This window comes from Patella vulgata, chromosome 3 (assembly GCF_932274485.2).
Source record: "Patella vulgata chromosome 3, xgPatVulg1.2, whole genome shotgun sequence".
Lineage (NCBI taxonomy): Eukaryota > Metazoa > Mollusca > Gastropoda > Patellidae > Patella > Patella vulgata.
In genome coordinates this window covers 38,869,487-38,894,652 of record NC_065881.2, presented here as the reverse complement: position 1 = coordinate 38,894,652, position 25,166 = coordinate 38,869,487, and the positions used below count along the sequence as shown (strand labels likewise).

At 34.8% G+C, this 25,166-nt stretch overlaps 1 protein-coding gene and 1 long non-coding RNA gene across 6 annotated transcripts; one reads left to right on the top strand and one right to left on the bottom strand.

Moving 5' to 3' along the window:
- On the bottom strand, positions 1–20,096 carry LOC126815570 (uncharacterized). Of its 2 annotated transcripts, XR_007677980.2 has the most exons (4): positions 20,015–20,096; positions 1,027–1,116; positions 400–530; positions 1–44 (listed from the first exon to the last, which is right to left on the bottom strand). It is a non-coding gene; the product is annotated as an uncharacterized LOC126815570 (long non-coding RNA). The 2 variants fall into 2 exon arrangements; XR_008787670.1 differs by lacking the exon at positions 20,015–20,096 and having other exon boundaries at positions 1,027–1,258.
- On the top strand, positions 441–24,698 carry LOC126815568 (centrosomal protein POC5). Of its 4 annotated transcripts, none has more exons than XM_050541287.2 (12): positions 441–628; positions 3,380–3,514; positions 4,052–4,223; positions 6,390–6,524; positions 11,170–11,372; positions 11,573–11,643; positions 12,106–12,304; positions 22,037–22,216; positions 22,628–22,790; positions 23,155–23,297; positions 23,983–24,162; positions 24,461–24,698. In XM_050541287.2, exons 2-12 carry the CDS (start codon positions 3,431–3,433, stop codon positions 24,599–24,601), a joined length of 1,671 nt encoding a protein of 556 aa, XP_050397244.1. In that variant the 5' UTR covers positions 441–628; positions 3,380–3,430; the 3' UTR covers positions 24,602–24,698. The 4 variants fall into 4 exon arrangements, with proteins under 4 accessions (XP_050397244.1, XP_050397242.1, XP_050397241.1 ...); XM_050541285.2 differs by having other exon boundaries at positions 447–628; positions 3,383–3,514; positions 23,107–23,297; positions 24,461–24,696; XM_050541284.2 differs by having other exon boundaries at positions 447–628; positions 23,107–23,297; positions 24,461–24,696.
- The last annotated feature ends 468 nt before the right edge of the window (positions 24,699–25,166 follow it).

Genomic DNA, 25,166 nt, shown 5'->3' with positions numbered 1-25,166 from the left:
GTTTAATTTCTTTATTATTGTGAATGGTCTGTTTTTAGCCCCACCTAAAACGAAAGAAAAAACAGTTATTACAAATATATACATATAATTTTTCAGATTTCATTGAGTCCGTAACGTCGCCAGTCCGAGTCCGAAAAGTCGCCTGGCCGAGTCCGAAAAGTCGTCTGGCCGAGTCCTAAAAGTCGCCGAGTAAGTCCGAAAAGTCGCCTGACTGAGTCCGAAACGACGTTTATGTTGAGTCCGAAATGACGCGGGACCGAAATGACGTGCTACCAGAATAGCGCAGTGACGTAAGAACCAGCCTGACGTCATTTAGAGCAGGTTATCCAGTCTGTGTTGTTTTGCTTGTGACTGGTCTTTTTAATCGAAGCTACATATTGCACATCGTGAGTTATTTACCTTGTAAATTGGTGCTTGCCCTTACTTGTGGACCAATCACTGATAATATTATCCTGAGTGGAAACGGGATCCATCCAATCATATAACTTGTTTCTAAGCTGACTATATTTTGAACGTTGTTTACAACATGGCTGTAAAAGTTGCAATTTATGAATAATCATATTACATCTCCGGAGTCCGGTTATTAATTACCACTTGGAGGATAACTATTTGTTTTTAGTAAACACTGGTAAATACAATTTACAGCAAGTCTGGTTTAATATGATGGTTAGGATCAATAGCCTATATATTATAATAAATAAATAAATAATATAAATTCGCTAGATTTCCGAAATCAACATCATGACATGTTCATTCCTGTTTTATTCACTGATTCAGTAGAGTGAGTAGTAGTCCTACTACCATTTATTTGGTAATATTGAGTTACTATTGGTGGTGTAAATCGCCCTGTCGGATTTATATTGTCGTACAGAATATCGGCAGAATGAAAATAAAGAATCTTGACTAGACAATTAAGTCACAAATTTAGTACTTAGTTATTTTAGTAACGTAAATTTGTATCGGCTCCGCTCTCTACTATTTTGCTTTTCCCCCATCTCGGTTCTAAGGCTATTTTGGAATCCTTACCGTTTATTTTTTACCATGATTCTTCTTTGGTCGCCAAAAGGAATCATTTCTTGCCATATCCGACACAAATATATAAAAATCCAACACTATCTTCATGTAGAATTGTGCAATACAAAAACATAAACAACTGTAGTAGGAACGGCCGATCTCTGACTTTTCCTGATCATCCCTATAAGCTGCAATTATGAAAATACCCCTCTTCTTCACCTCTGTTATTCTAAGGCTATTTTGGAATCCTTATCCTTCTATTTTTAACCGTGATTCTTTTTTTTTTCCGCCAAAAGGAATCATTTCTGACACAAATTTATAATAATTCAACACTTTTTTCAAGTAGAATTTTGCGATTAAAAACATAAAAACATAAGCAAAATATGTTTCACAAACCCGTCATTACGAACGAGACTCAAACATGCGCAGACCACATTTTTTTTAAAATTGCAAAATACTACTTCAAAATAGTGTTGAATTATTATTATAAATTTGTGTCAGATGTGGCGTGAAATGATTCCTTTTGGTGAAAAAAAAAATATCACAGTGAAAAATAGAAGGTGAGGATTCCAAAATAGGCTTAGAACAGTCGTGGGGGTAGAGCGGTATTTTCATATTGCAGCTTAATACTAGTAGGAACGGTCAGAAGAGCATCCGATCAGAGACCGTTCCCAAAGAACCTGCAACCAAAAATTAAAATCACACAAGTATCTCGTTTTTTCAACATATTTGTATCCCAAATATTACCACCTTAAATTATGCAATGTGTCATCCTAATATAATGAAATTTTCTATAGATATTGACCATCTGCACTCCTCGTCCTCAAATAACAGGTATGATGTAAAAATGATATTATGCAATAAAAATGGATTATCCTTTCAACATTCTATTATAATCTTTGTAAATTAATTTTGATGAAATTAGACTAAAAAAAGTCACCTTCCACTCAGTAAAAGAAATTTGTCGATGGGTCCTCCAAAGGAGGGGAGGCAGACCGAACTTAAACTTAAGGCACATTGACTCTTGGTTGAGGGATTAGTTAACAACAATCAAGAACTAAACGTCTTAGGTCAGGTGTAAAGTAAAACAAGCATCAAAAGGACTGGATATACGTGCCAAGTTTCATTCGATTCTGTTCGCTAATGATGGGGGGGGGGGCGTGGTAACGGTTTAGAGTATTGGCCTTGAGTATGCTAACAGTTAAACACATTTCCTAAAGTCATTAATAAGCTAAATAAATAAAACAAAGACAGATTAATTGATTCTGAATATTATTATGGAAATATTAATCTGACTGTGAAATCGAATCTGGAAGCCATCTGCAGAAATTAGGACCGGATTGAGCTTGCATGGAGACCATGCATCAACAGTGAAAAAAGGGCATACATGTATTCTGGTCATTGTCTGTCAAACACAAATGCAATTTGTGTGTCAGTATGATTGATACATGTACATTGTAGTTAGATTTATTTGGCACATTAGAACTATAATTTGGGGACCCCTTAATATTGACGCCCCTGGCTGCAGTACGGTCAGCCCCCCTCTTAATCCAGGCCTGGATGTTGGATCCCGAAATGAAATAAAAAATATAAGCCCGCTTTGTTTTTTCCAGAAATTTGTGCCAAACCTGAGACACTTTTTTGTCCATTCCCAGTTGTTCTATTGATAAGCAAGTACAGTAATTACGCATCTGTTTTCAGGGGCGGGCTCAGTCTCAACCCCGATTGGAAAAACATAATTTGACATAACTATACATGTATATGTTTTTTCAAAATATCTAATATTCATCTTCGTTTACACTGAAATTGATAATGGCTTCAATCCGAGGAGAAAGATGATATATGAGTGAGGTGCAGGAATAGTGAATCAAACTAGTTTTGTTTTCTCGTCATGTAACATATTCTTCACTGTGATGGCAGCCCAGTGCACCCCTAACACTTTTAATACAGGCTAAATGTGAAATTGTGATTATAAATGGTTGCAAGCTGCAAAGTTTTTAGAATTGAAAACGAAATCGGATACCAGCCACAATCAGTTGATCACCAGAAGTGTTAACCGGTTTCCTGTCACACTGAGGCCAAGGGACAACAAACAAGGAGGATTGATCGATGGTGCATGTACCTACATTGAGTGAGATTGGTTTTTAGTATCGCTGGATCTGTTTAGAACCAGGGAAGGGCAGTAGGAAAAGAGGGCAATGGGAATGTGATGACATTGACGTGGGTATTTCCTTGAGTATTTGAGGTACATGTATGTAGTTACACACTCCATAGCAAAATAAAAATAACATCAAGACAGACGTGTATAAAATTTAAAAAGGTTTGTCAGAAAAAGACAAATTTATATTTTTACAAATTATTTCAGCAGAGCCCATCAGTATCAATTTTGTAATCACAAAATTACTATTGAACCAGTATGTCTAGTGATGTAAGTTCAACGGCCAGTGTTCCTGAAATCCCACCAGACTCACCAGGGAGTTCAGTTTCTACAAGACTACAGGTAATGCTTAAATGTATGTTTTGTATCGTATCAAAATTAAATACAAACATTTCTGTTAGATTTAGAATACTTTTATTGGTTTGTTGTAAACTATGTAATCGTGTTCCTGTCTCCATTATGAAGCTCAATACAGTGTAATAAGAATTGTGTGTACATTGTACAATATAGACAAAACATTTAGTTAGTTAAACCATTTAAAACTAAATATATGACATTGACAGATGGAAGTTTGATGGAACCATAAAAGTCTCATGTTTAGTTATTATAATTATAAATGTAATATCATTGTTCATTGACTCTGATAGGAGTCTCTTATGATCCAAATATTTGTTCAAATCATTCATTAAACTTCTGTAGGATTACATAGTTTTATCAAATATCCATGTAACCTGTCTGCTGAAGGTTTTTCTTTCCTAACAAAAGCTATTTGGAAAGTCCAACAATTATTAAATAATGCTTGTATTCAGTAGAGTCAAATCTGTTAAATTTAAACATTATCAGAAATTTTATATATATGTATTAATAAATAATTTGCAGGAAGAATATGAAGAATTATTAAAGTATGCAGTAGTTGTTCCAACTTATGATACCACAAAAACTGCTTCTAAATTAGTTTTAGATGGTCAACAAACATTCCCACAAACAAACCATGTCTCAACTCAACAAGAAAATACAACAACTGTGACTACCCATCGAACTACACATACTGGTAATTAGTATTTAAGACTTTCTCTTCAATTAAACATACATTATGCAAGAGCTAAATCTGATTATTGCAAGTCTTTATTTAGGCTTCAGATGTCATAGAAATTATAAATTAGATCTTGATTTACACAACAAGCAAAAAATCAACTCTGTACACCCACAGATGGCTTGGATTCAGCTTGGATTTAAACAGGATTTCATGACTGATTTAATTTTAAATGGCGTTGTGAGCGGAGATTAACTGTTACGTTGACGTCATACTTCCGGATCGAGGCTAAATGATAGAGTGTACGAAGCGAGGCCGCTGTTGAGCGATGCCTTAACAAATGACATTTAAACTATTTAAAGTGCAATAAACTAAACACAGATAATGACAAATTATACAATTCCTGGAGACCGTGTGGTGACTAATACAGACGGACAGGTCTTCTGTCTTAATAATATCATTTTTATTTCCCCAATAGGCATAACGCCACTGGTGTATACCTATAGATTTATCATAATTGTATTATAATATTTTGTCCTATATTCAATTGATTTAATGCATGCCCAAAATACTAAGTAAGAATGAAAATTTACCCTCTCACTCATTTTGTCCAATTGTTATAAAAATCCAAAAAGGTAAAACACAAATTCGGATATGATGACAGCAGACAAAAGACAGCAGAGATTATGTAGGTGGAGTTAACGCCTGTCAATCAAACGATCGGCCATACTAAGAATCGGTGAAGATGGAATTCAATCCCATTTCTAGTCAAAAATTACACTGGTGATAACTATGTTCAGAATAAAGTAATTTGACTGAAATTTTCAATATATTCTTCTTTCATCATCTATTTTTGAACTGTTATAGCAAGAATGGCTAACTCCTTATAAAAATCTCCCATAATGTATCTTTAATCATTTACCTCCGAATCTATAACCATACAAAAATAATACTGCACAGAATAATTTACATATTTAGAGGCTAGATGTTATATCATGAGAATTAATTGACTCATTCGGCAGACTCCAGTACCCTTCATCTAACCTCGGCTGTATGACAAATTCAGCCACTGAAACTATTTTAAAGTTCCCGGATTAAAAATGGTGACGCCCATAAAGATGCCTATGAAGAGTGTTTTATCTCAAGAAACTGTATACATCATACAAAGCTTTCAATGTCTGAAGCTGTTTTTCTTTCAAATTTATCTGATTTTCTTTAACAAAGGACAACTTTGCAATGAAAACTCTACACACACTTCAAACGATGCCATTTTGAGAACTTCTTTCTAAAATGGCAAGTTTTCCTAATAAGTAGACCAGTAGCCTCATCACAATTGTATGGGTGTAGCTACATACATGTATCACTTACAGTCGTGGTTAGATGTAGGGTACCAGAGTCTGCAGAGGTTTGCTGAATGTTAATTGCCCTTTTATCTAAATAAACAGATTTTTATACGCCCACATTGAAATGTGGTTGTATATTGTTGTCGCCCCCGTCCGTCCGTTGGTTCAAAAAATCTTGTGGACGCTCTAGAGGTCAAAGTTAATATCCGATTGACTTTAAATTTATACACAGTGTTTAAGGTCATGAGACGAAGAAGCCTATTGATTTCAGCGATTTTCGATAACTACTGCCAGAGTTATGGCCCTTGATCACTTCAAAAAATCTTGTGGACGCTCTAGAGGTTAAAGTGAATATCCGATTGACTTCAGATTGATACACAGAGTTTCAGGTCTTGAGACGAACAAGGATATTGATTATCAATGAATCTTTATGACTTGCACAGCTAAATCTATGATATTAAAATTTTTGTATACTAAGCGTTAGCATGGGGCAGAACTTTATAAAAACCAAACAAATTCTAATGGTTTTCTGATAATCACTTAATGAGTTGTTACTCTTAATCAGATTTTAATGTATTATAAATGTTTCATTACCGAAAAAAGTAAAAATATGCGACAACTCTTGTTGACTGCCCGGACGATATAGCTGCTGTGGGCGTATGTTTCGTTGCCTGGCAACCTATGTTTTATACTTTTGTTAACACAGCATTGGCCTTCCTTTGACTATAGTATGTAGGTTTTGGTAAGCTGGTTTTTAACTGTTAGCATCAAGAGGTACTGAAAATTAATCACTCATTCCTTATTTCCTTTGGTAATTTACGGGACCAATAATCTTTTTCAGAATCTCAGCAAATAAAAAACACTGTTACTACGCCACGATTCCACCCATCAGAGTTACCTGATTTTCATGCGAGTCCCATTCCTGGTAAATCCAGTAGTTGTGAGGATAGTAGCACAGACACATTAGAAAAACCAGGTGAGATAATCATTATACCAGCTGTATTTATGACAGACATAGGAAGGTTTATATTAAAGACCCATAAGATCAAAAATCTTAATTGCATGTACTTATAGCCAATGGTTACTATATCCATTTTCCTGCAAGATCAAACCAATCCAATTAAAATTAATTCAGCTATTATAAGGTTTAAGTATCCGAAAGCCAAAAACGTTTTTCAAATTTTCAATTACAACCTTAATCCGGTTGATTGCCTGGTGACGTCAGAGGCACTGCACATACAATATACATTATCTATACATTATATCACTGTCTATACACACCACCGGTTGACAAGTGGGTATTTGTCGGTCCAATTAACATGTGACTGGCCTAATCATAATCACCGAATTATCGTCTTGCGTTGTTAATATACATGTAGATTAGACATTTATGATTGGAATATTTTAGAGTGAATTTAAAATGCTGTATCAAGCCGTAGATCCATTTAAGGTGCCATTGTTTAAATAGTCCATGTGACAAATGAAGACGACCCAAGCAATTAGCGCATTTACCGGTAATTTGGATAACCCTGTAATATTTGATATCCCAGACTATTCTCTATAAGTACAGAAATACAAATGGTGCCAGTCACTTGTCGATATTCATTATTAGCTATATATAATAATAATAACTATTTCCATACACAAAGAACAACTTTTATCGTAACTCCATTTGAAATTCACAGCGAATATGGAATTTTCTGAGAACTATGCATAACAATAGATCGCCTCATTTCTCAGTCAATCAACGCCGGGAATCTTATTACCATGTACGGTTTCATGCCTACTACGGGGGTAGTAACCGAGGTTAATTTTGGGTGCGAAAATTCCATGGGATTCATGGACATGAATTTCAAATACATGTGATCATACGTGGAGTTCCTGATGCCATTTGGTGAGTGATTAAAATGTCAATGTAATTGTAAAATACCTTTATTATAAAGAAGTTAAACGATGTTAGACATTAAAACCTAATCTTGTCACAACCGTTTATCCATCGAATAATATATACTCAGATTTCATATCAAGTCAATTAAATGTTGTTTAAACACCAATCAACAAATAATAGGAGGCTATTTTATTACAAAAACATCGGTGAACAAAAGCTAATTGATTATTGGGTAAATAATAATTATAAACAACTGATGAGTAAAACTTAATTATTTTATACAATTAACAAGTGTACGATTCTATGATTAGTTGTCTTGTGGAGAATTGTTTGTAGGAAAGTTCCCCCGCAACTTTTTCCGTTCGTTTGCGATGTATTTCGCACACGTTTCACTTAAATTCACAAAATTTATCGGTACTGTTAATTCTAACTTATATTAGTGTAGATAGCCGAATTAATTTTAATCAGATTGGTGTAAACTTGCCGTAAAGTGGATATAGTAACCATTGGCTATACGTACCGAAAAGTAATTCAGTCCATCTTACAATATGTGGCCTTTAATTGTTGAATGAAATGGTGAGATAATTGTTATGCTATTTGTATCAATGCCAGACTTTGGTAGGTTTGTATTAATTGTAAAGTAAAATGGTTAATAACTGAATGCATCAGTGGAAAAAAAAACCTCAGTTGACAGCACAAGTATATTTGTATGTAATGTGAGACCATAGAATTTTGATAAAAATTAATTATCATTATGATATAAAAAAATAGCATTGAACATTAAATCAGATCACTAGTGGTTGACCCAGCATTGTACACCATATAACAGTTGTTGTCAGGGCTATCACTGGCTTTTCATTTTTTTTCCGCCAACTGGAATATTTTATCTGCCAAAAATGTGTGATAAAAAAGACAACATCTAACAATTTTATGTCTCAGCTAGGCTTATTAATATTATAAAAAAAATTATCGATATATACAATACAATATACAACAATATACAATACAATCTGTCATATTTTTTTTGGTGACTTTAGTCCATTTCAACACCATACTGCAAAATATATTTTCAGTATTTACACTTAGATCTCATTCAAGGATTGCCAATTTTCTTTAAATTTATGTTTTGCGTGTACAATAGTATAGTTATTTTCAGGTACCGTAAAGGTATCAGAATCTGAATCCCTGATAGAATGATATAAATTTCAATTATATGGAAGAGATGCTTACAATTATACCGGTCGTTCACCTTTAGATCATTTTGGCGACGGTAATACGATAGATATGGCGAAATGATTTCTCGCTCAAGAATCGTCGCTATTCAACTCGTTCTTACGTTTTCCACCAGTGGTGATAATATATTTTGAAATAATTACAATGTATATCTGATCGGCATGCTTGAATATCTTGCATGCCGTATATAAAGCCACAGTAAACGGAATTCAACTATCAAAATATTTAATTCTCTTCGAAAGGAACTGTCGGCCATTTTGATTACATGTATTACCATTTTTTTTTGTAAGACGAAACGAAACATCAAATAATCACCGCTTGGATTAATCATTAGGAGTAAATAATGACTTCAGATAGGCTTTATAATATATACATCATTGGCAATTATCAATCAACTAATCATTAATCCAAGACAACTGATTAGTATTACTCATTGACGCAATCCGGATTATCAGCCAGTTGATTAATTTATAGTATTCCGCCACGTGATTGACACTCAATTAATGGTTAATCCAGGATAAATACGATTAGATTTTTAAGATTTTTTCCCGCCTGTTCTCAAAAAGAATCGCCAGTACCGCAAAAAATTATCGCCAAAATCAAATTTTAATCGCCACTTTGATATTTTTATCGCAGATTGCAACTTTGGCGACTGACAGTGTGAGCCCTGGTTGTAGTGCACCGCAAACAGGCCTATGTCACTCACTGTCTTGAACCTCCTTATTTTTATACCACAAACTTGAGCCTCGGGGCATCCTTAATGTAGCTGGTGCCTCCCCCAAACAGACATTTCAGAGAAACAACATTCATAAATATAGATTATGTTAACAAAAGGTGTAGCCACAATCTACAAGTCCGATGTTCTGTGCAAATCAGATCCAAATTAAAGACACATTATGGGAGATGAGATAAAGAGCTGGCAGTTCTCACTATAATAGTTAGAAACTAGATAATGTAAAGGCAATTTGCTGAAAATTTCATTCAAATTGATCCACTATGAACCGAGAATTAAGCGATTGAAATTTTGGCATATATATAAAACTTATGGCGTTTTTGTGAGTCGATTAGATTAGGTTTTGATTTGCTAGTACGATTTGGTATGATTTCGATTTGATTAGCTATGGTCCACAAATGTGAAATTTGATAATTACGATTTGGTAAGATGGCTGCCATTACGGACACCGATCAGAAAAAAAATTGTCTCTGCTAATTATTGATGACTTGTTAAAGACAAATAAAGGTTATCTACGCAAAAAAGGAAAAATGGTTGCCGTTAGAAACAATCTCCTACCTATGTCCAACAAGTTCAAGTATTTTTTTGAAAACTGAAGTGACAAAACATGTAAAAAGTTTACTGAGAAAACCTAGGATCGAGGAATATATTGAAAAAACTGTAAATGAATAAAATTGCTTAGAGGTGATCTAACATTCTTGTGGACTATAAAGTTAACATTAAACACGTCAAATGCGTTTTAAAAAAACATTTTTTATGGAGAAAAACAACAATAAGCATTAAAAATTACTTACGACGTCGAACATTCCGCCATTTTGAAAAAGTCAAATCTAATCGCCTAAACACCTCCTGGGACGATTAGGTCGATTTGCCTAATCAGTTGAGTTAAATCGTCTCACAAATGTAACGATTAGCATAATCAACTTGGTTCACAAATGCATATAATAGCTAATCGGTCTAATCTAATCGGTTCACAAAAACGCCTATAGTTTTGATCATCCATTTCATGATTAAATTATGAATGGAAGTCGAGCAGCAAATGGGATCATAATCCAGTAAATATCGCAGGCTAGCGATGCCATCGAGAGTTGATTATGGTCTTGATAAGTTAATTAATGTCAAATTAATAATTTAGATAACATTTCAGGCCTAAAGAAAGACCCGCAATTGGCAGATTTCGCTCTTGCATAATGTATGTATATAAGTCTTTAGTAGATATCTAGCCACTCCCCCAACTCTACTTAACACGTATGATTTAGTTTTGCTTATACAGTGATCATAATATAAATTACATGGTGGTGCTTACTTTAAAACGATGAAATGCAATTGTGATTCTTAATGAATTAATGTTGGACCCTCTGTTTTTAATCTGTAGAATGAAAGATTTAAACTTTCATCAGCTCAATATTCTTACTGACATAGTTTTATTTCATTTGTGCAAAGCTAGGGAAGAGAATTTTGCTGGGACAGACTGCTCTTCAACAAATTCCAACTGTCATTGGATTCTTTTATGTGCATGCAAGCTTGTACACATTTTCCATGCTATTCAGACTACTTGGCAACACTTTACTTTTTAATACTGAGAAGTGGTAACTGGGCTTGAAACATCCCAAGAGAAATTCTATTTGCAAGTCCAGTGACTATACTTCTTGACTACTATGGCCCCAATCAGTCCTTCATACACAGAACATAAAGAATCTATTGGTTGTAATGTAATAATTCTTTTTGAAGGCTATTAGTAAATATATTTGTATTATGAATTTACAGAAGACAAATCAGGACCAACTGCTACATATGGTACTAAAGAGTTTATGTATCAAGGTAGTGGACAGTCTAATTACCAACCTATAGATGTAGAATACGAGAGAGATGAAGATAACATAGTGTATACAGGTACAGTAGATGCAGACGTTACCAAGATGGAGAATTTAATGGATCAGTGGTGTTTAGATCTGAAGAGGAATGTATTGGTAAATACAATCATTTCTTGTTATATGACATGAGTGTCTGTGGTAGCCTATATTAGTAGTCAAATCTACTATACCTGCCATTATGTCATAAAAATGCTAGATCATTTTATTGGAAATTTGATATTTGAAAATGAATATCATTTATGGAACAGAAATTTTGCTGTGTATGTGTAAATTGCATTGCTGTGTTTTGATTTCAGGCAGAATTTGGTCAATCAAAAATTAGAATAGTTGAATATGGACGTCAAGAACTAATGAAAGAGAAAGAGAGGTATGCTATGCTAACTATTTAATACAATTTGAAATACTTGTACAAAATAAGAAGTATGTTTGTCTGGTCATGCAGGGTTAAAAGACAGTATTAGAAGATTGGAACAGTTGACATTTCAGGTGTCTTATATATTATATATGCTTTCTTTCTTCACATAGCCACAGTGACTCAGGTTGGCTTGCACGTTAAATATCCCATGACAGTTAAAATTCGATATACTTGAATATTTCTTGAATATTTCGCTTTGTCAACTGGTACAGATGAACCATATTCTGGGGAATATTCAGTTCTATTTGATTGTTTTTCTACTTTTAAAGTTGTTTGGCACAAATCTCTTAATACTTTTAGTAGTTCAAAGTCTTCATTTTGAAAAAAAAAACATTCCAAGCAATACTTAAAAATTATGAATACATGTAATATAATTTTCATTGTAAAAATATAATTTTTGAATGATTATTACAGGCATGCATGTGAACAAAATAAACTAGTAAATGAAATAGATAGTTTAAAAGAATTACTTCATACATATGAACAATCAATGGAACGTAAAGATGAAGTTATATCTAATTTAACGCATGCTATGCAGAAACAAAAAGAAAGAAAGGATATGATGAAACAGTTCTGTGAATGGAGAATAAAATATAATGATGCCAAACGAGAGGTAATCTTATTTGCATTTCCGACACTTAAAGATACATTATGTAAAATTTAGATAAAGGAGCTGACCGTTCTTGCTATAATAATAGTTAAAATAGATAATGCAAAATGAATATATTGAAACTTTCATTCAAATTACTTTATTCTGAGCAAAGATATTAGCCTTTGAAGGTTTGATGTGTGCACTGATTGTAACCACCATACTGGTTTTTCGAGTCTTAGCCTCACTTCATCATTTTTAAATTAAATCATAAAATGGTCGAATTGTTCTAATGTTATGTGGGTTTAATCCCACTGGGGGTGTCACTATTTCTCAATCTTTAACTTTCAATAAAGAAAACACCATTCAATGATCCACATGTTTATTCTTCCCCAAGGGCAGATCACTCATACAGAATAGAAACATCAATAAGTCTTTTTATAAATCAAAGGCAAAGACAGTTAAAGGGAAGTAACTCTTTCAAGCTTAACTAAGGTTCAGACCACAATTAACTACTTATGTAACTAGACTTATCACTATATAACATCCCTCCCGAAGTCAAAAACACAGTTTTTGGAAAAACTAGTTTGACAATACATGTGATGTATGTTTGTATAAGTGCTTAAAAATACTAATGTGTAACATATATTATAAGACATGAAACTTTGAACAAATCAAAGAAATCATAAAAAATGAGTAAACAAATCAGAATAGGTTTATTCAAATGCTCCAAAACCCCCAAAAGCATGTAGTATATATACTATTCAAAAAAAGTAGGGGATATTTGATTTTGGGGGCATAATACTAAAATATGCAAATGACTACGAAAAAAGTCACTATAGAACCTAACAGAAGAAACATTTCCAGTTACATGTGACGCCCAAACGCACCAATAGCTACCGCATGGAATGCAGGTGATGCTTGGGATCATCATGGGGGTCCAACCCAAGATTTGCACGACTCTGACTTTGAATGTTACAGTCATTGTGGCATTGAATTCCAGGGTGGAAACATCAGTTTAATTGTTTTAGTGACCAGAAAACAAATTTTGATATGCGTCGGCTTACCCAAAATGAAAGGTTACGTGCCCTTGGCATGCTACAGATCGGCACAACAGAGGCGGTTGTGGCGCGGACGATGAATGTTTCTCAGTCTGTCATAAGCAGGCTATGGTCCAGATACCGTGATACACAATCTGTACAGGACAGACCACGCTCAGGTCGACCAAGGGCGACAACTCAAGCCCAGGATCGATTTATCCGTACCTTGGCCTTGAGAAATCGTGTCATCACAGCAAATCAGATCAGCGCTCGTCTTCAAACAGACACTGGTGTGAGAGTGAGTGGCCAGACGATTCGGAATCGACTGCATAGGGGTCACCTTCGCGCCCGACGTCCTCGCGTGATCCCTTGTTTGAGAGATCATCACATTCAGGCAAGACGTCGTTGGTGTAGGGATCGTCAACACTGGGATAATCGACGCTGGAGCAATGTGATGTTTTCAGATGAGTCAAGGTTCACTGTTGATTTTTTGGACAGACGTAGGAGGGTGTGGCGTCGTCGAAACGAGCGCTTCCAAGACGTTAACGTCATCAGACATGATCGATTTGGGGGTGGTTCTGTTATGGTGTGGGAAGGCATCACTGTTGCTGGAAGAACGGCTTTACATGTTGTTGCAGGGCGTGTTACAGGCCAGTACTACCGGGACAACATCTTGGCAGTCCATGTTGTGCCGTTCGCACGACGTCATGGCCGCCGTTCCATCTTACAGGATGACAACGCAAGATGTCACAGGGCCAGGATCGTTACAGGTTACCTCCAACAACAGAACATCACCACATTACCTTGGCCAGCACTGAGTCCCGACCTCTCCCCCATCGAGCATGTCTGGGACATGCTTGGACAGAGGTTACGTCAACGTCAACAACGTCCTGCCAATGTCCAAGAACTTGCTGCTGCGTTGCAACAGGAATGGGACAATCTGGACCAAAATGACCTTAGACATCTCATTAGGAGTATGCCACGTCGGATCAATGCTTGTTTGGCAAACAGAGGAGGATTTACCCGTTACTGACTTGGTTGTGATGCTGTGGTAACTTTGCTGTTTGCCCCCGGGTATCATTTTACCCTTATAATGGTCAGTCTGTGCCTTACTTAGTCTAACGATCATTTGGAATAAATCGATGAATGTGAACTTCATTTCATTTTGTCATTTGTTTCTTCGTCAGTTTCATTAGGTGACTTTAATAACACTTAAAAATCAAATATCCCCTACTTTTTTTGAATAGTATATTACCAAGAATAGATTGCTCTAAAATATGCTATACAGGTGGATCTATGAATAAACAAGATTCAGAGATGTTAGAATAACACTTATGTTATAATCCTCAAATGAATGTAAAACAATAATTATTATAACAAGGTTTGATATTTCCTTAGGCTACCAGTTACTTGTAGTTTATTATCATTGATAAGTCCATTGGCTACATTAAACAAAACAGGAGATGAGTTAACTGGTATCCAGGAAGAAGTTTGACCTTTCTTGACATTAGAGGTAGTTATCAAAACTTGCAATGAACCACATTTGAACCTAGCTTTATGCAGTTCAATAGAAGACACATTAGACATTTCCTGTAACATCTTACATTGTTCTGATAACTGATAGTGTGATAACTTATCTACATAAGCAATATTATGATTATTTGCACTATTTGGGAGATAATGACAAATATTAATAGGATTTTATTTGATTTTACGTGTAAGTGAAGTAAGGCTTGATGATGACGGTTTGAGTACATAAACTAACTGGCCTAATCCATAAATAGGATTCTTACTGAGGGTGTGTGCAATGCTGATATTCTGAGATTCCTGTTGACATCTTTGTAATTCAAGCATAGTCTTAGAAATATGATCAAACTTGTCCTTTAAATGGGAAACATACTCGGAATATGAACGACAAACTCCATCGAATTGCCAACGAAGATGGGTAAGGTTTTTTGGCTTCTTACCAAATACCAACTCGTAAGGGCAAAAGTCACCTAACTGTGGTGAAACAAAAGAATTGTAAGCATAGCAACAGGGAGACACATATCGGACCCAATCAGTTCCATACTGATTTAAGTTAACCTTGAGAAAATCAGAGATTGATCTAATGTGGCGTTCTGCCAGAAGACTACCATGATTTGCAACACTAATTACTTTTTGACTAATACCAAGTGTTGTACAAAGAGAGGTAACCAATTTTCCGATGAAACTTGCAGCTGCATCTGTTACTATGACAGATGGGGGACCAAAGAAACAGACTACTTTCTGGATTAAAGCTGCACACACTGTTTCGGCGTCAACTGACTTCGTTGGGACGCAAATGATGAAGCGAGTAATCTCATCACAGATAACTAGAAGATGCTTAAAACCAGAGATGGATGCAGGCATGCTTTTGAAATCAATACTAAGTTTGTCAAAAACATTGTATTCTTCAGGTATCCTAGGATGAAATGTTCTGGTTTTATCTGTCTTGGATTTGAATTTCTGGCAAGTAGAACATGTATTAATGTACTGTGCGATCCTCTGAAACATGTTGGGAAAGTAGAATAACTTTCTCATTGTCAAATAAGTCCGAACTATTCCCTGATGATTACATAACTGACTATCATGATACTGATGTATCAAATTTGTGCACATTGACTCAGGAATGACAAGTTGAAGAGTAAAGTGATCATCCTTGGGTAGGAGAAGACGAAATAAAATATGCTCTGCTAAAATGTACTCTTCTGCTTGGATTTGAGACGTTTCGCAGCTTTACGATCACTGGGCAATATATTGTGAGACAAATAATCATAGATAGGCTTAAATTGGGGAGAAGATGCTTGTTCAAGCCGAAGCTTATTCTGATCGAATGTCAAATTATAGTCTCTGATGATTTTACGCTTAATAACATTGTACAACTTATCCAATTCAGCTTGTTTTGGGAAATGATTAGTGACCAGCCATTCACAATTATGGATGAGGGATTTGGGAGGAATACAGAGATCAATGGGAGTATCACCATCTATACCAATGTCTACTGATTTATCGACCAGACGAGATTCAGGTATAGAATCATTAGAGGAAGATACTTGTGTGTCGGCGAGAACTGGTGGTGGTTTAGGTGGGACAGCATTCTGGTTTGGTTGGCGTATATAGGGAAGGGGAATGGAAGAGTTCTGTTGAGATTTTGACTGGTGAGTTCTAGAATTCCTTGACTGTGAAGAGATATTATTGGAAGACACAATGGAAGAAGGGATTTCAGTTGAAGTACTAGAAGTTGGTTGACTAACGGTAGTAGTGCGTGTGGAAGGTTTGGGGAAGAGTTCGGGAATGGCGATTTGCTTCTGTTTTGCATATTGCCGTGTAACCGGGCGACTTGCTGACTGAGTAACAGGAAATGCGAGCTCAGAAAGGGTAAAAGTAGTGGGCACAACTTGATCAATTTCATCGTCTGTATCAGTTGAACTCCTTGATAAGAAATCTGCTAAGACTAATTCAGTTCCCTTTTTATAGAAGATTTTGAATGAATATTGGGATAGTTTGACAATTAACTTAGTGAGACATTGAGAACAAGGCTCTTTCTTGGAGGACAGAAGTTGAACTATTGCAGAGTGGTCAACATAAGCAGTAAACTCAACTGCTTTGAGTAAGTACTCGGTAACACTGTAATTCTTACATGCCGGAGGTAACTAACCCAATATGCGCTCCTTGCCATTTATGATTTGTGTAATGTACGATCCAGTAGCTGATCGAGATGTATCGCTATAGAGACTCAAGGGACCATTTGCAGTCGGGAGGTACAAAACACGTGGGTTAGTAAGAAGATATTTTACATCTTGAAAAGCCTTTTCATGTTCTTCGGTCCATGAAAATTTAGATCTCTTGGAAGAAATCTGATGAAGGGGCTGCATAACTTCTTGTAGCCTTGGAAGAAAGTTTGAGACATAGTTAACGGCTCCTATAAACCTACGAACTTCTTTACTAGACTTAGGACGAACAAGATGTTGAATTGCCTGGCAACGATCTGCCAATGGTTGGAGGATAACAAGTCCTTCGTTATTAATCTTAATTAAATGACCCATGTACACAACTTGATTTCTGAAGAACGAACATTTACGAGGAGAAATCTTCAGTCCATTATCAATAAGTGCTTGAAAGACAGCCTGTAAGTGACTACTGTGTGACTGGACATCCTTACTAAATACAATGATATCGTCGTGATGAGCAATACAGAAATGACGACTGTCAGGTACTTGAGAGAGAATCCTATCAATTTCGGCTTGAAAAATAGCAGGGGATACACTTAAGCCTTGTGTTAAGCGCTTGAAGTAAAAGTGGCGACCTCCGTGATAGGACGATATACCCGTGTATTGTTGAGCATTTCGTGAAAGGGGCATAGAAAAGAAAGCAGACTTAAGGTCAAGGCAGCTGACCAATTCTTTGCAAGGTAGATGATAATAAAGGGAATGGATGGTTATACCTCTTAATGCGCTTATTTAAGTGACGAAAGTCAACTACAACACGTTTACCTGTAGTTCCCTTTTTAGGGAGAATTAAAACAGGAGAGGTGTACGATTGGTGACCCTAAGCGATGATACCCAATTTGACTAATTTATCAAGTTCAGCATCGATAACCTCTTTATCAGATTCAGTGGTATGATATGGGCGAATATAAAATGGACGAGGGTCATTAACATTAATGTCAACTTCAATGTTAGAACAATGGCCAATCTCACCATAAAGACTGAATGCTTCTCTGCTTTGGGATAGTTGACTATGAAAATCTTTCTTCTCATTAGGTGACAAAATACAATTATCATACAAGTTAATTTGCTGTTGTAAAATCTCATCTTCTGATAACTGCAATAAAGGATCACCCTTCTTAAGATGGGAATATTGTTCTGCACGTTGAACAAAATCTGACGAATCACACACAAAAACAGTACCTGTGTTGAAATAGAACAAAGGATGAGATTGCCTAAGGTGAAGAGTTTTACTACCAGGGTTTGATATGGGAACAACAGTTCTGTTACGCTGTAAAGTAGCGATTATAAATGATGAACATGTGTTATCTGATCTCTTCTGTAGGAGGACCTCACGATTCCTATATAGACCTGGGACATGACCATATAAAGCAACATAGCGTGTATGACCTGGCTTAATGTACACATTGTGTGTTGGGGAAAAGTTGACTCTTTTAAGCTTACAGCGAAATACATTATCCTCAAAATGTAAGGAACCTTGTAACTCTGATAAGGTATCCTGACCAAAAATAAGATCAATGCCCACTAAATTTGGGGCAATATAAACCTTTAAACGAAACGAATAACCTTGAATAAAGACTTGTATAAACATGAAAGTTGAACAACTTAACATTTGACCATTACCCATATGAAATTCCAAACATTTTTCTAACTTATGTACAGGTAAACTTGACAAATAAGGAGAAGAATTAACAACGGATTGTGAAATAAGTGATTTAGAAGCACCACTATCAAATAAAATAAGCACAGATTTTCTATCTGATAAACTACCCTTACAGTAATTAAAGGGACTTAACTGAAGAATGACATCTGAGTCAATGTCCTTTGAAACATGTTTGGCTAGATGATTGAGTTGGGGGAATATTTGTGGAGCATTATTATCAAATATTCCCCTATTCAAAAATCCTTGCGAGAACTATGTGTGCGTTGATCTGAGCATTGTGACCTAGATAATCCACCAGGTTGTCGAAAACCCTGTCTGTCAACAGCAGAAGGCTGCGACTGAAAATCTGACGTATAAGGTGACTGATAACTAGTAGGGTTGAAAGAGTGTGACAAATGTCTGTGCCTACTCATAAGATCATCTTGCCGAGCAAAACAGGATCTCCATGTGTGACCCGGATTGAGGCAATAATCGCAAAATATAACACACCTCGACTGACGTATTGGACTGTTATCTCTAAAGGGTGACTGTGAATTGCGCAACCTAGAATTTGAGGGACTTTTAGGTTGTTGAACCCGGAAAGGTGAATGAGATGTGTCTCTGCTGGAATCAGAATGTGCTGGGGTTCTCCTTTGGGGACTATGGGAATTCTGGGATTGCAATCGTAAACTGGACAAATTCTCAGACAAATTAAAGGAAACCTCTTTAGCAGCAGTAGTTGGTGATGAATTACTACCCACATCAAAATAGCGTTGAGCTTGAACCGCAAGTGCTTGTGCAGTTGTGTCATCGGAACTTGCCATAATAACAGCCTGTTTACAGTTGGTTGGTAAAATAGATATAAATTTATCCCTAACCTGTGACAAATTATAACCTAACTGATTGGCTAATTTCTTGATTTTATCTAAATTGTCACTAGGTGACAATGAACAATCATATTGAATATTGGAATATTGGCTATACAATCCAAGTTTAGTTTTAGTTGAGGAATACTTGTCAATGAACTGGTCTTTCAAACTAGCGTAAGAATCAAATTCAATGTCCTCTATCCAAAGACGAGCCTTGCCCTTGAGCGATTGCTTAAACAGTTGTGATATGTGCTCAAATTCTTCATCGTCAATAGCAATGTCTTGATGGTTGAGGTAATCTTCAAAGCTAAGAATGTGGGCTCTTGCAGTATCCCTATCAATAACAGACCCATCGAACCGATCAATCATTTTCTCCATTGCAGATAATAAGAAGATAAATATTAGGCCAAAAAATAACATTTAAAGTTACGTACCTAGGACCTTACACACACTGACACTGATCAATTTCTGGTAATAAAAGAATAGGCCTACACATAAATCATAAAACTTAAACCTGAAAAGAAATTTTGATTAGATTAGTAACATGCAATTGATTCCTACAAGAAAACAAATATTACATATCAAGGAGTTGACAATATAATTTTGTACAAATTGACTAAATATTACTAAACAGTTCTGTAAATTAAATTAATAGTTTTATAAAACACAGAATATCAAATTAATGTTGTTATAAAAGCTAAAATGGATGAAAATGTCACTGCATTCCTTTCCAAACAGCACATGTAAAAGGAATCGCTAGGGAGTTGAAAATGAATCAAATGTCACCGGACACAGCACACATTCAATGATTTTAAAAACTGGAAGTTGAAATTGTTCAGCTTGTAAATAAGATCTGATCTGAGCTCATCTACACAAAAGTTTGTAATCATTTTCATTCGTCATCATTCATATTACTGCATCTTTGCTTTAATGTTTATTCATCATCATATCACTGCATCTTTGCTTTAATGTTTATAAAAGGCATGACAGGCCAAATTAGGTCTAACTGATTCTTGGCAGTGTTCATGTCTAGATCTAGGCTAATAATTCAATGAAGTGGAATACTACAAACGAACTAGGCCTATGATGAATTAGGATACCTCACCAAAATTTCACCATGAAACTGATAAAAATGTTCTTGAACAAAGTCAAACTGCAACCACAAATAGGCACAATAATTGTCTTTTCACACAATGACAATGCGAATATTCACAGTGATAGGCCTAATTAAGCTGTAAGCAGCCTGAAAAGTTAAAGCTGGGCTTGACTCAAACCAGGCGAGTTTGGCTGGCACAAAATAAAAATCAAATCCAATTCAATCGAAGAAAAGTCATGGCATCCACTCAAATTCAATGACTATAAAGTTACTTCAGGGAAAGATCTGGCATTAATTAATACAATATAATGCGATCATTAATTTAAAGAGCAAAAATTCTAGCAATATTGCTACACAACACTTTGTCATCTTAACCAGTTTAAAAATTCATTCGCTAACTTGATTTAAGTACATATATGTGAATCTAATAACTTGCCAAAGACATTAATTAATACAATATAATGCCATCATTAATTTTAAGAGCAAAAATTCTATCAATATTGCTACACAACACTTTGTCATCTTAACCAGTTTAAAAATTCTGCTTTTTTTCTAAATTGGCTTATATCTCTCTTATATTTCTGAAGGTGTTTCAGCTAGCTCAGGACATGAACAATTCATTACTTTCTATGGAAGTAGGATACAAGCTTGGGTAATTCATTATACTGCCTTCACTTATAGTCAGTATGAATACTCCAGAATATTTTCACTAGCTTTATTAGCCAACTAAAATTTGCCCATTCTCTAAATTGTTTGGAGGTTAAGGTGGTCGAGTGGTTCAACACACAGCTAAAGACACCCAGACACAAGCGAATTATGTATTTAAACAGATATTATACAAGAGCTAAATCTACCTATTGCAGGTCTTTCGTTAGGCCTGAAATGTTTTCTAAATTATTAATTAGACATTAATTAACTGATCCAGGCCATAATCAACTCTCCATGGCATCAGATTTCTCTGATATTAAATTGATTAGAATGGTTCAGCCATATTTTGATTTAATTTAAAAATGGAGAAGTGAGACTTAGCTTCGAACAACCAGTATGGTGGTTGAAATTATTGCACACATCTTGTCAAACCTTCAAAGGCTAATATCTTAGCTCGCAATAGAGTAATTTGAATGAAGTTTTTAAATTATACATTTTACATTATCTATTTTCGAACTATTATAACAAGAATGGCTAGCTCTTTATCTAAATATTAGATAATGTATCTTTAAGATTACAACTGTAATAGAAATATGTCTCTGAAATGGCTTTATGAAATTAAAAACATAAACATTTTAAAATAATTATGTACAATTCGTGTATATAGAAATATTGAGAAATGATTTGCCTACTATATTGTTTTTTTTCTTAGGCTTACACAAGTAATCTAGCTAAACGTCATTATGAGAGAAATCTATCAGAGAAAGTTTGGACAGCATGGCATTCTATTATAGAGAATAAATGGAGAACTAGAGTAGAGAGAGCATGTCAATCAAAAGCACAGGAAGTTTGTATGCAACTTACAAATGATTATGAAGCAAAGATTGCAACGGTAAGAATACAAATCAGGTGCAAACACTTTTGGTTTCGTCAAATTAATTTGATCAGTGATAGAACAAGCAAGCTCCAATCAGTTAAATTTTTATTTCAACAGATCGATGGTGTGTTGTGCACAATTTCTTGTGAACACTCTACATGCTACATTTATCATCCAATCTTTATTAAAATTTACAATAAATGTTGTTAATGTTAGTGAAACAAAGAAACATATTGAATTTCTGATTTCAACCAAATGTTATCATCATGTTAGACTCATCCTGACAGATCTCACGGTTGAGTTATGTAGTCTGTAACATTACAGATCTTGGTTTTAATCAGATGTAAAATTGCTGTTTCTGTTAAACAACAAACCTTTTGATGTAGATTTTCTGTGATTTCTATAATAATTATATTTATATTACAGTTAAATGAAGAGTTAGATAACCGTGGTCATGAGATCAGTATATTACATTCAGAAAGAGATAAATATGAGGAGACTATGAAAAAAGCATTTATGAGAGGAGTATGTGCATTAAATTTAGAAGCTATGAATATGTTTCATGGTTCAGAGGAAGAACATTCTGGAGGTTTGTTAAATAGTTTGTCTTGAAACTGGTTTTACCAAACAGTCTTCATGGTTTAAAATAAAAATAGAACACACCCAAACCATAAATTAAAATATTAAAAATAGATATGATGATATAACAGATTTGAAAATGATCACCAAAACAATTTATAGAGATTTTGAAACTCTTTTAAAATGCTCCCACTTGATAAATGCAGCTATTTGATAGGCCTACTATATCTAAACTTTGCCAAGAAGTAATTAATTAAAGTCACTTGCTTAAGTTTTGAGCAACATTAAACACAAATGTTGATGTATGATTTACGTTATTGTCTTAGCTGCCAGTGGAAAATCTCATTCCCATGATGTGTATTCCGATAATTTAGATGGTAATGGACCTCAGAAAGAATATGGTACATCCAAAAGTATTCCTCGTGACTCCACAGAAAGTTTACCACCTAGAATTATTACAAGTCAAGGTTCACGACCTCACTCAACCACCCATACCCACACCCAATCTAGATCTACGGTGAGAAATTTTTATTAAAACTAAAAATGTTACACAGTTTATTAGTTACAAGTTCTGAGGTCAGAAGATGTAGATAAAATACAGGACATAAATCTAGAATAACTTGAGTTTCAAATCCATTATGGATTTTTATGCCCTGTACAGGGCAACCCTCTTTAAATCAACATGTATAGCAAGTATTGTGCTGTCAAGGCTACATAAGTTAATAGGTTAAGAACACATACAGGCATACTAACATATAAATATATTCAAATATATTGATTTGTCTCAAAATAAATAAGCTAGTATATGTCCTAATTTAAACTTTGAAAGTGTTTAGTAAAGGTGTTATTTCCTAATCTTATGTGGTAAAAATCAAAACTGCTTTTTTTAAATCGAAGTGAAGTTTGGAATTTTGTTTTATTTGAGGTAAATTATTTTGATTAGTGATGGGACAAGCTCTATCCAGTTAATTATGTTTGGAAAGAATAGTTTAGTTTTAATTTTTGACTGACTTTTATCTATAGATGTAAAGTTTTAACAAAGGCAGATAGCTAACACACAAAACAAATCAACATATATAACCAATGAAATCAACAGTTTTTTTTTTGTCCCAAAGCAAAGTCTAATCAGTAAACCAATATTAGGTTTGTGTTACGTTACTGTCAAGTAAAATTTATGTAACCCCAATTGTTTTTTTCTTCAGATATCTAAACAGACATCATCCACCAGTAGTATTAGTAGTAGTAAACATCGTCCCAGTAGTGCTAAAATATCTAGTAAAACCTCTACCAGTCAAACTAGTCGCTCTACCGCTATTGGTTCTACTACATTAGCACCACCCATGGCTTCTGTAATGGTAGAAAGACACCCCCCAGTCAATAAGGTTAGTTTTATATTTAATTATTATAATAAAAAAATAATCTCAATTAGACAGTCAATTACAGTAATTACCTTATTATTGTAGATGGAAACAAGAATAAAAAATACTGGTACTAAATATTAATAACTTTTACACGTCTTGCAATCATTTACCTAATTAGCTGATCTTCTTTTTGTAATGGAGGTGATATTAATTTAGTCCTTATATTTTTAGCCCATATTTTTGTCACAGTTTTCGATTTTTAAGAGGCGTTATTTGTTGATTTTATTTATCTCTTGAATCCTATTGATTTTATTTTCAGCAAACTATAGGCCAGGCTACAGCTAGCAAGTTCCCTAAAGTAAATCAAGCTGACACACAGAGAGTTTATAAAAGACTTGCAGGACAGACCGGTTCCATTACTATTACACCACATTTACAGTCTGTTAAAGTTGTAGAATAATCAGTATTTTTTTTCTTTCTTATTGTATATTAACATATTATTTATATTTTAAATTGCAACCAAATCCTGTAAATAAAGATTTTAACAAATTAATAAATTCTGTCTAGTTTTAGTCGGAGCCGTTTTAGTTTAGTCTGCCTCTAAACTGAAATCTCTAACTCTGTACCTTTTTAGCTGGCTGTTATGATGTTGACAATAGGACATTTCTACTTTCTGCAGTAAGAGAGTCCACCGTTATATCTCCGGATCTCTTGTCACGCACCGTTAACCAGGAAAAACCAGCCCATGCCATTAAGATTTTTCACCGTCAAAGTCATTTGCAACCCTATTAATTGGATGGAGATACACCACCCCGTTCTCTATGGCATCTGAAGGGGCCATAAAATAAAATATTAAACCAAATGAAATGCGGTTGAATGTCCCACTTTTCTGCACCAATGGGAGCTAATCAGGGTTGGATTAAGACCCATAAAGCCTAGGGACTTTGAAGAATTTGGTGCCCCCATAATATAATATATATATATAAACAAGAAATAAATTTGCATTAATTTGTCAAAATGAGGTT

What these genes read in the sequence shown, in the direction of transcription:
- LOC126815568 (XM_050541285.2), top strand. Translation starts at nt 3,431, where the DNA reads ATGTCTAGTGATGTAAGTTCAACGGCCAGTGTTCCTGAAATCCCACCA. An exon ending in AGACACATTAGAAAAACCAG is followed by an intron (nt 6,525 to 11,169) that starts GTGAGATAATCA and finishes ATGAATTTACAG; the next exon opens with AAGACAAATCAGGACCAACT. An exon ending in ACACCCAATCTAGATCTACG is followed by an intron (nt 23,298 to 23,982) that starts GTGAGAAATTTT and finishes TTTTTTCTTCAG; the next exon opens with ATATCTAAACAGACATCATC.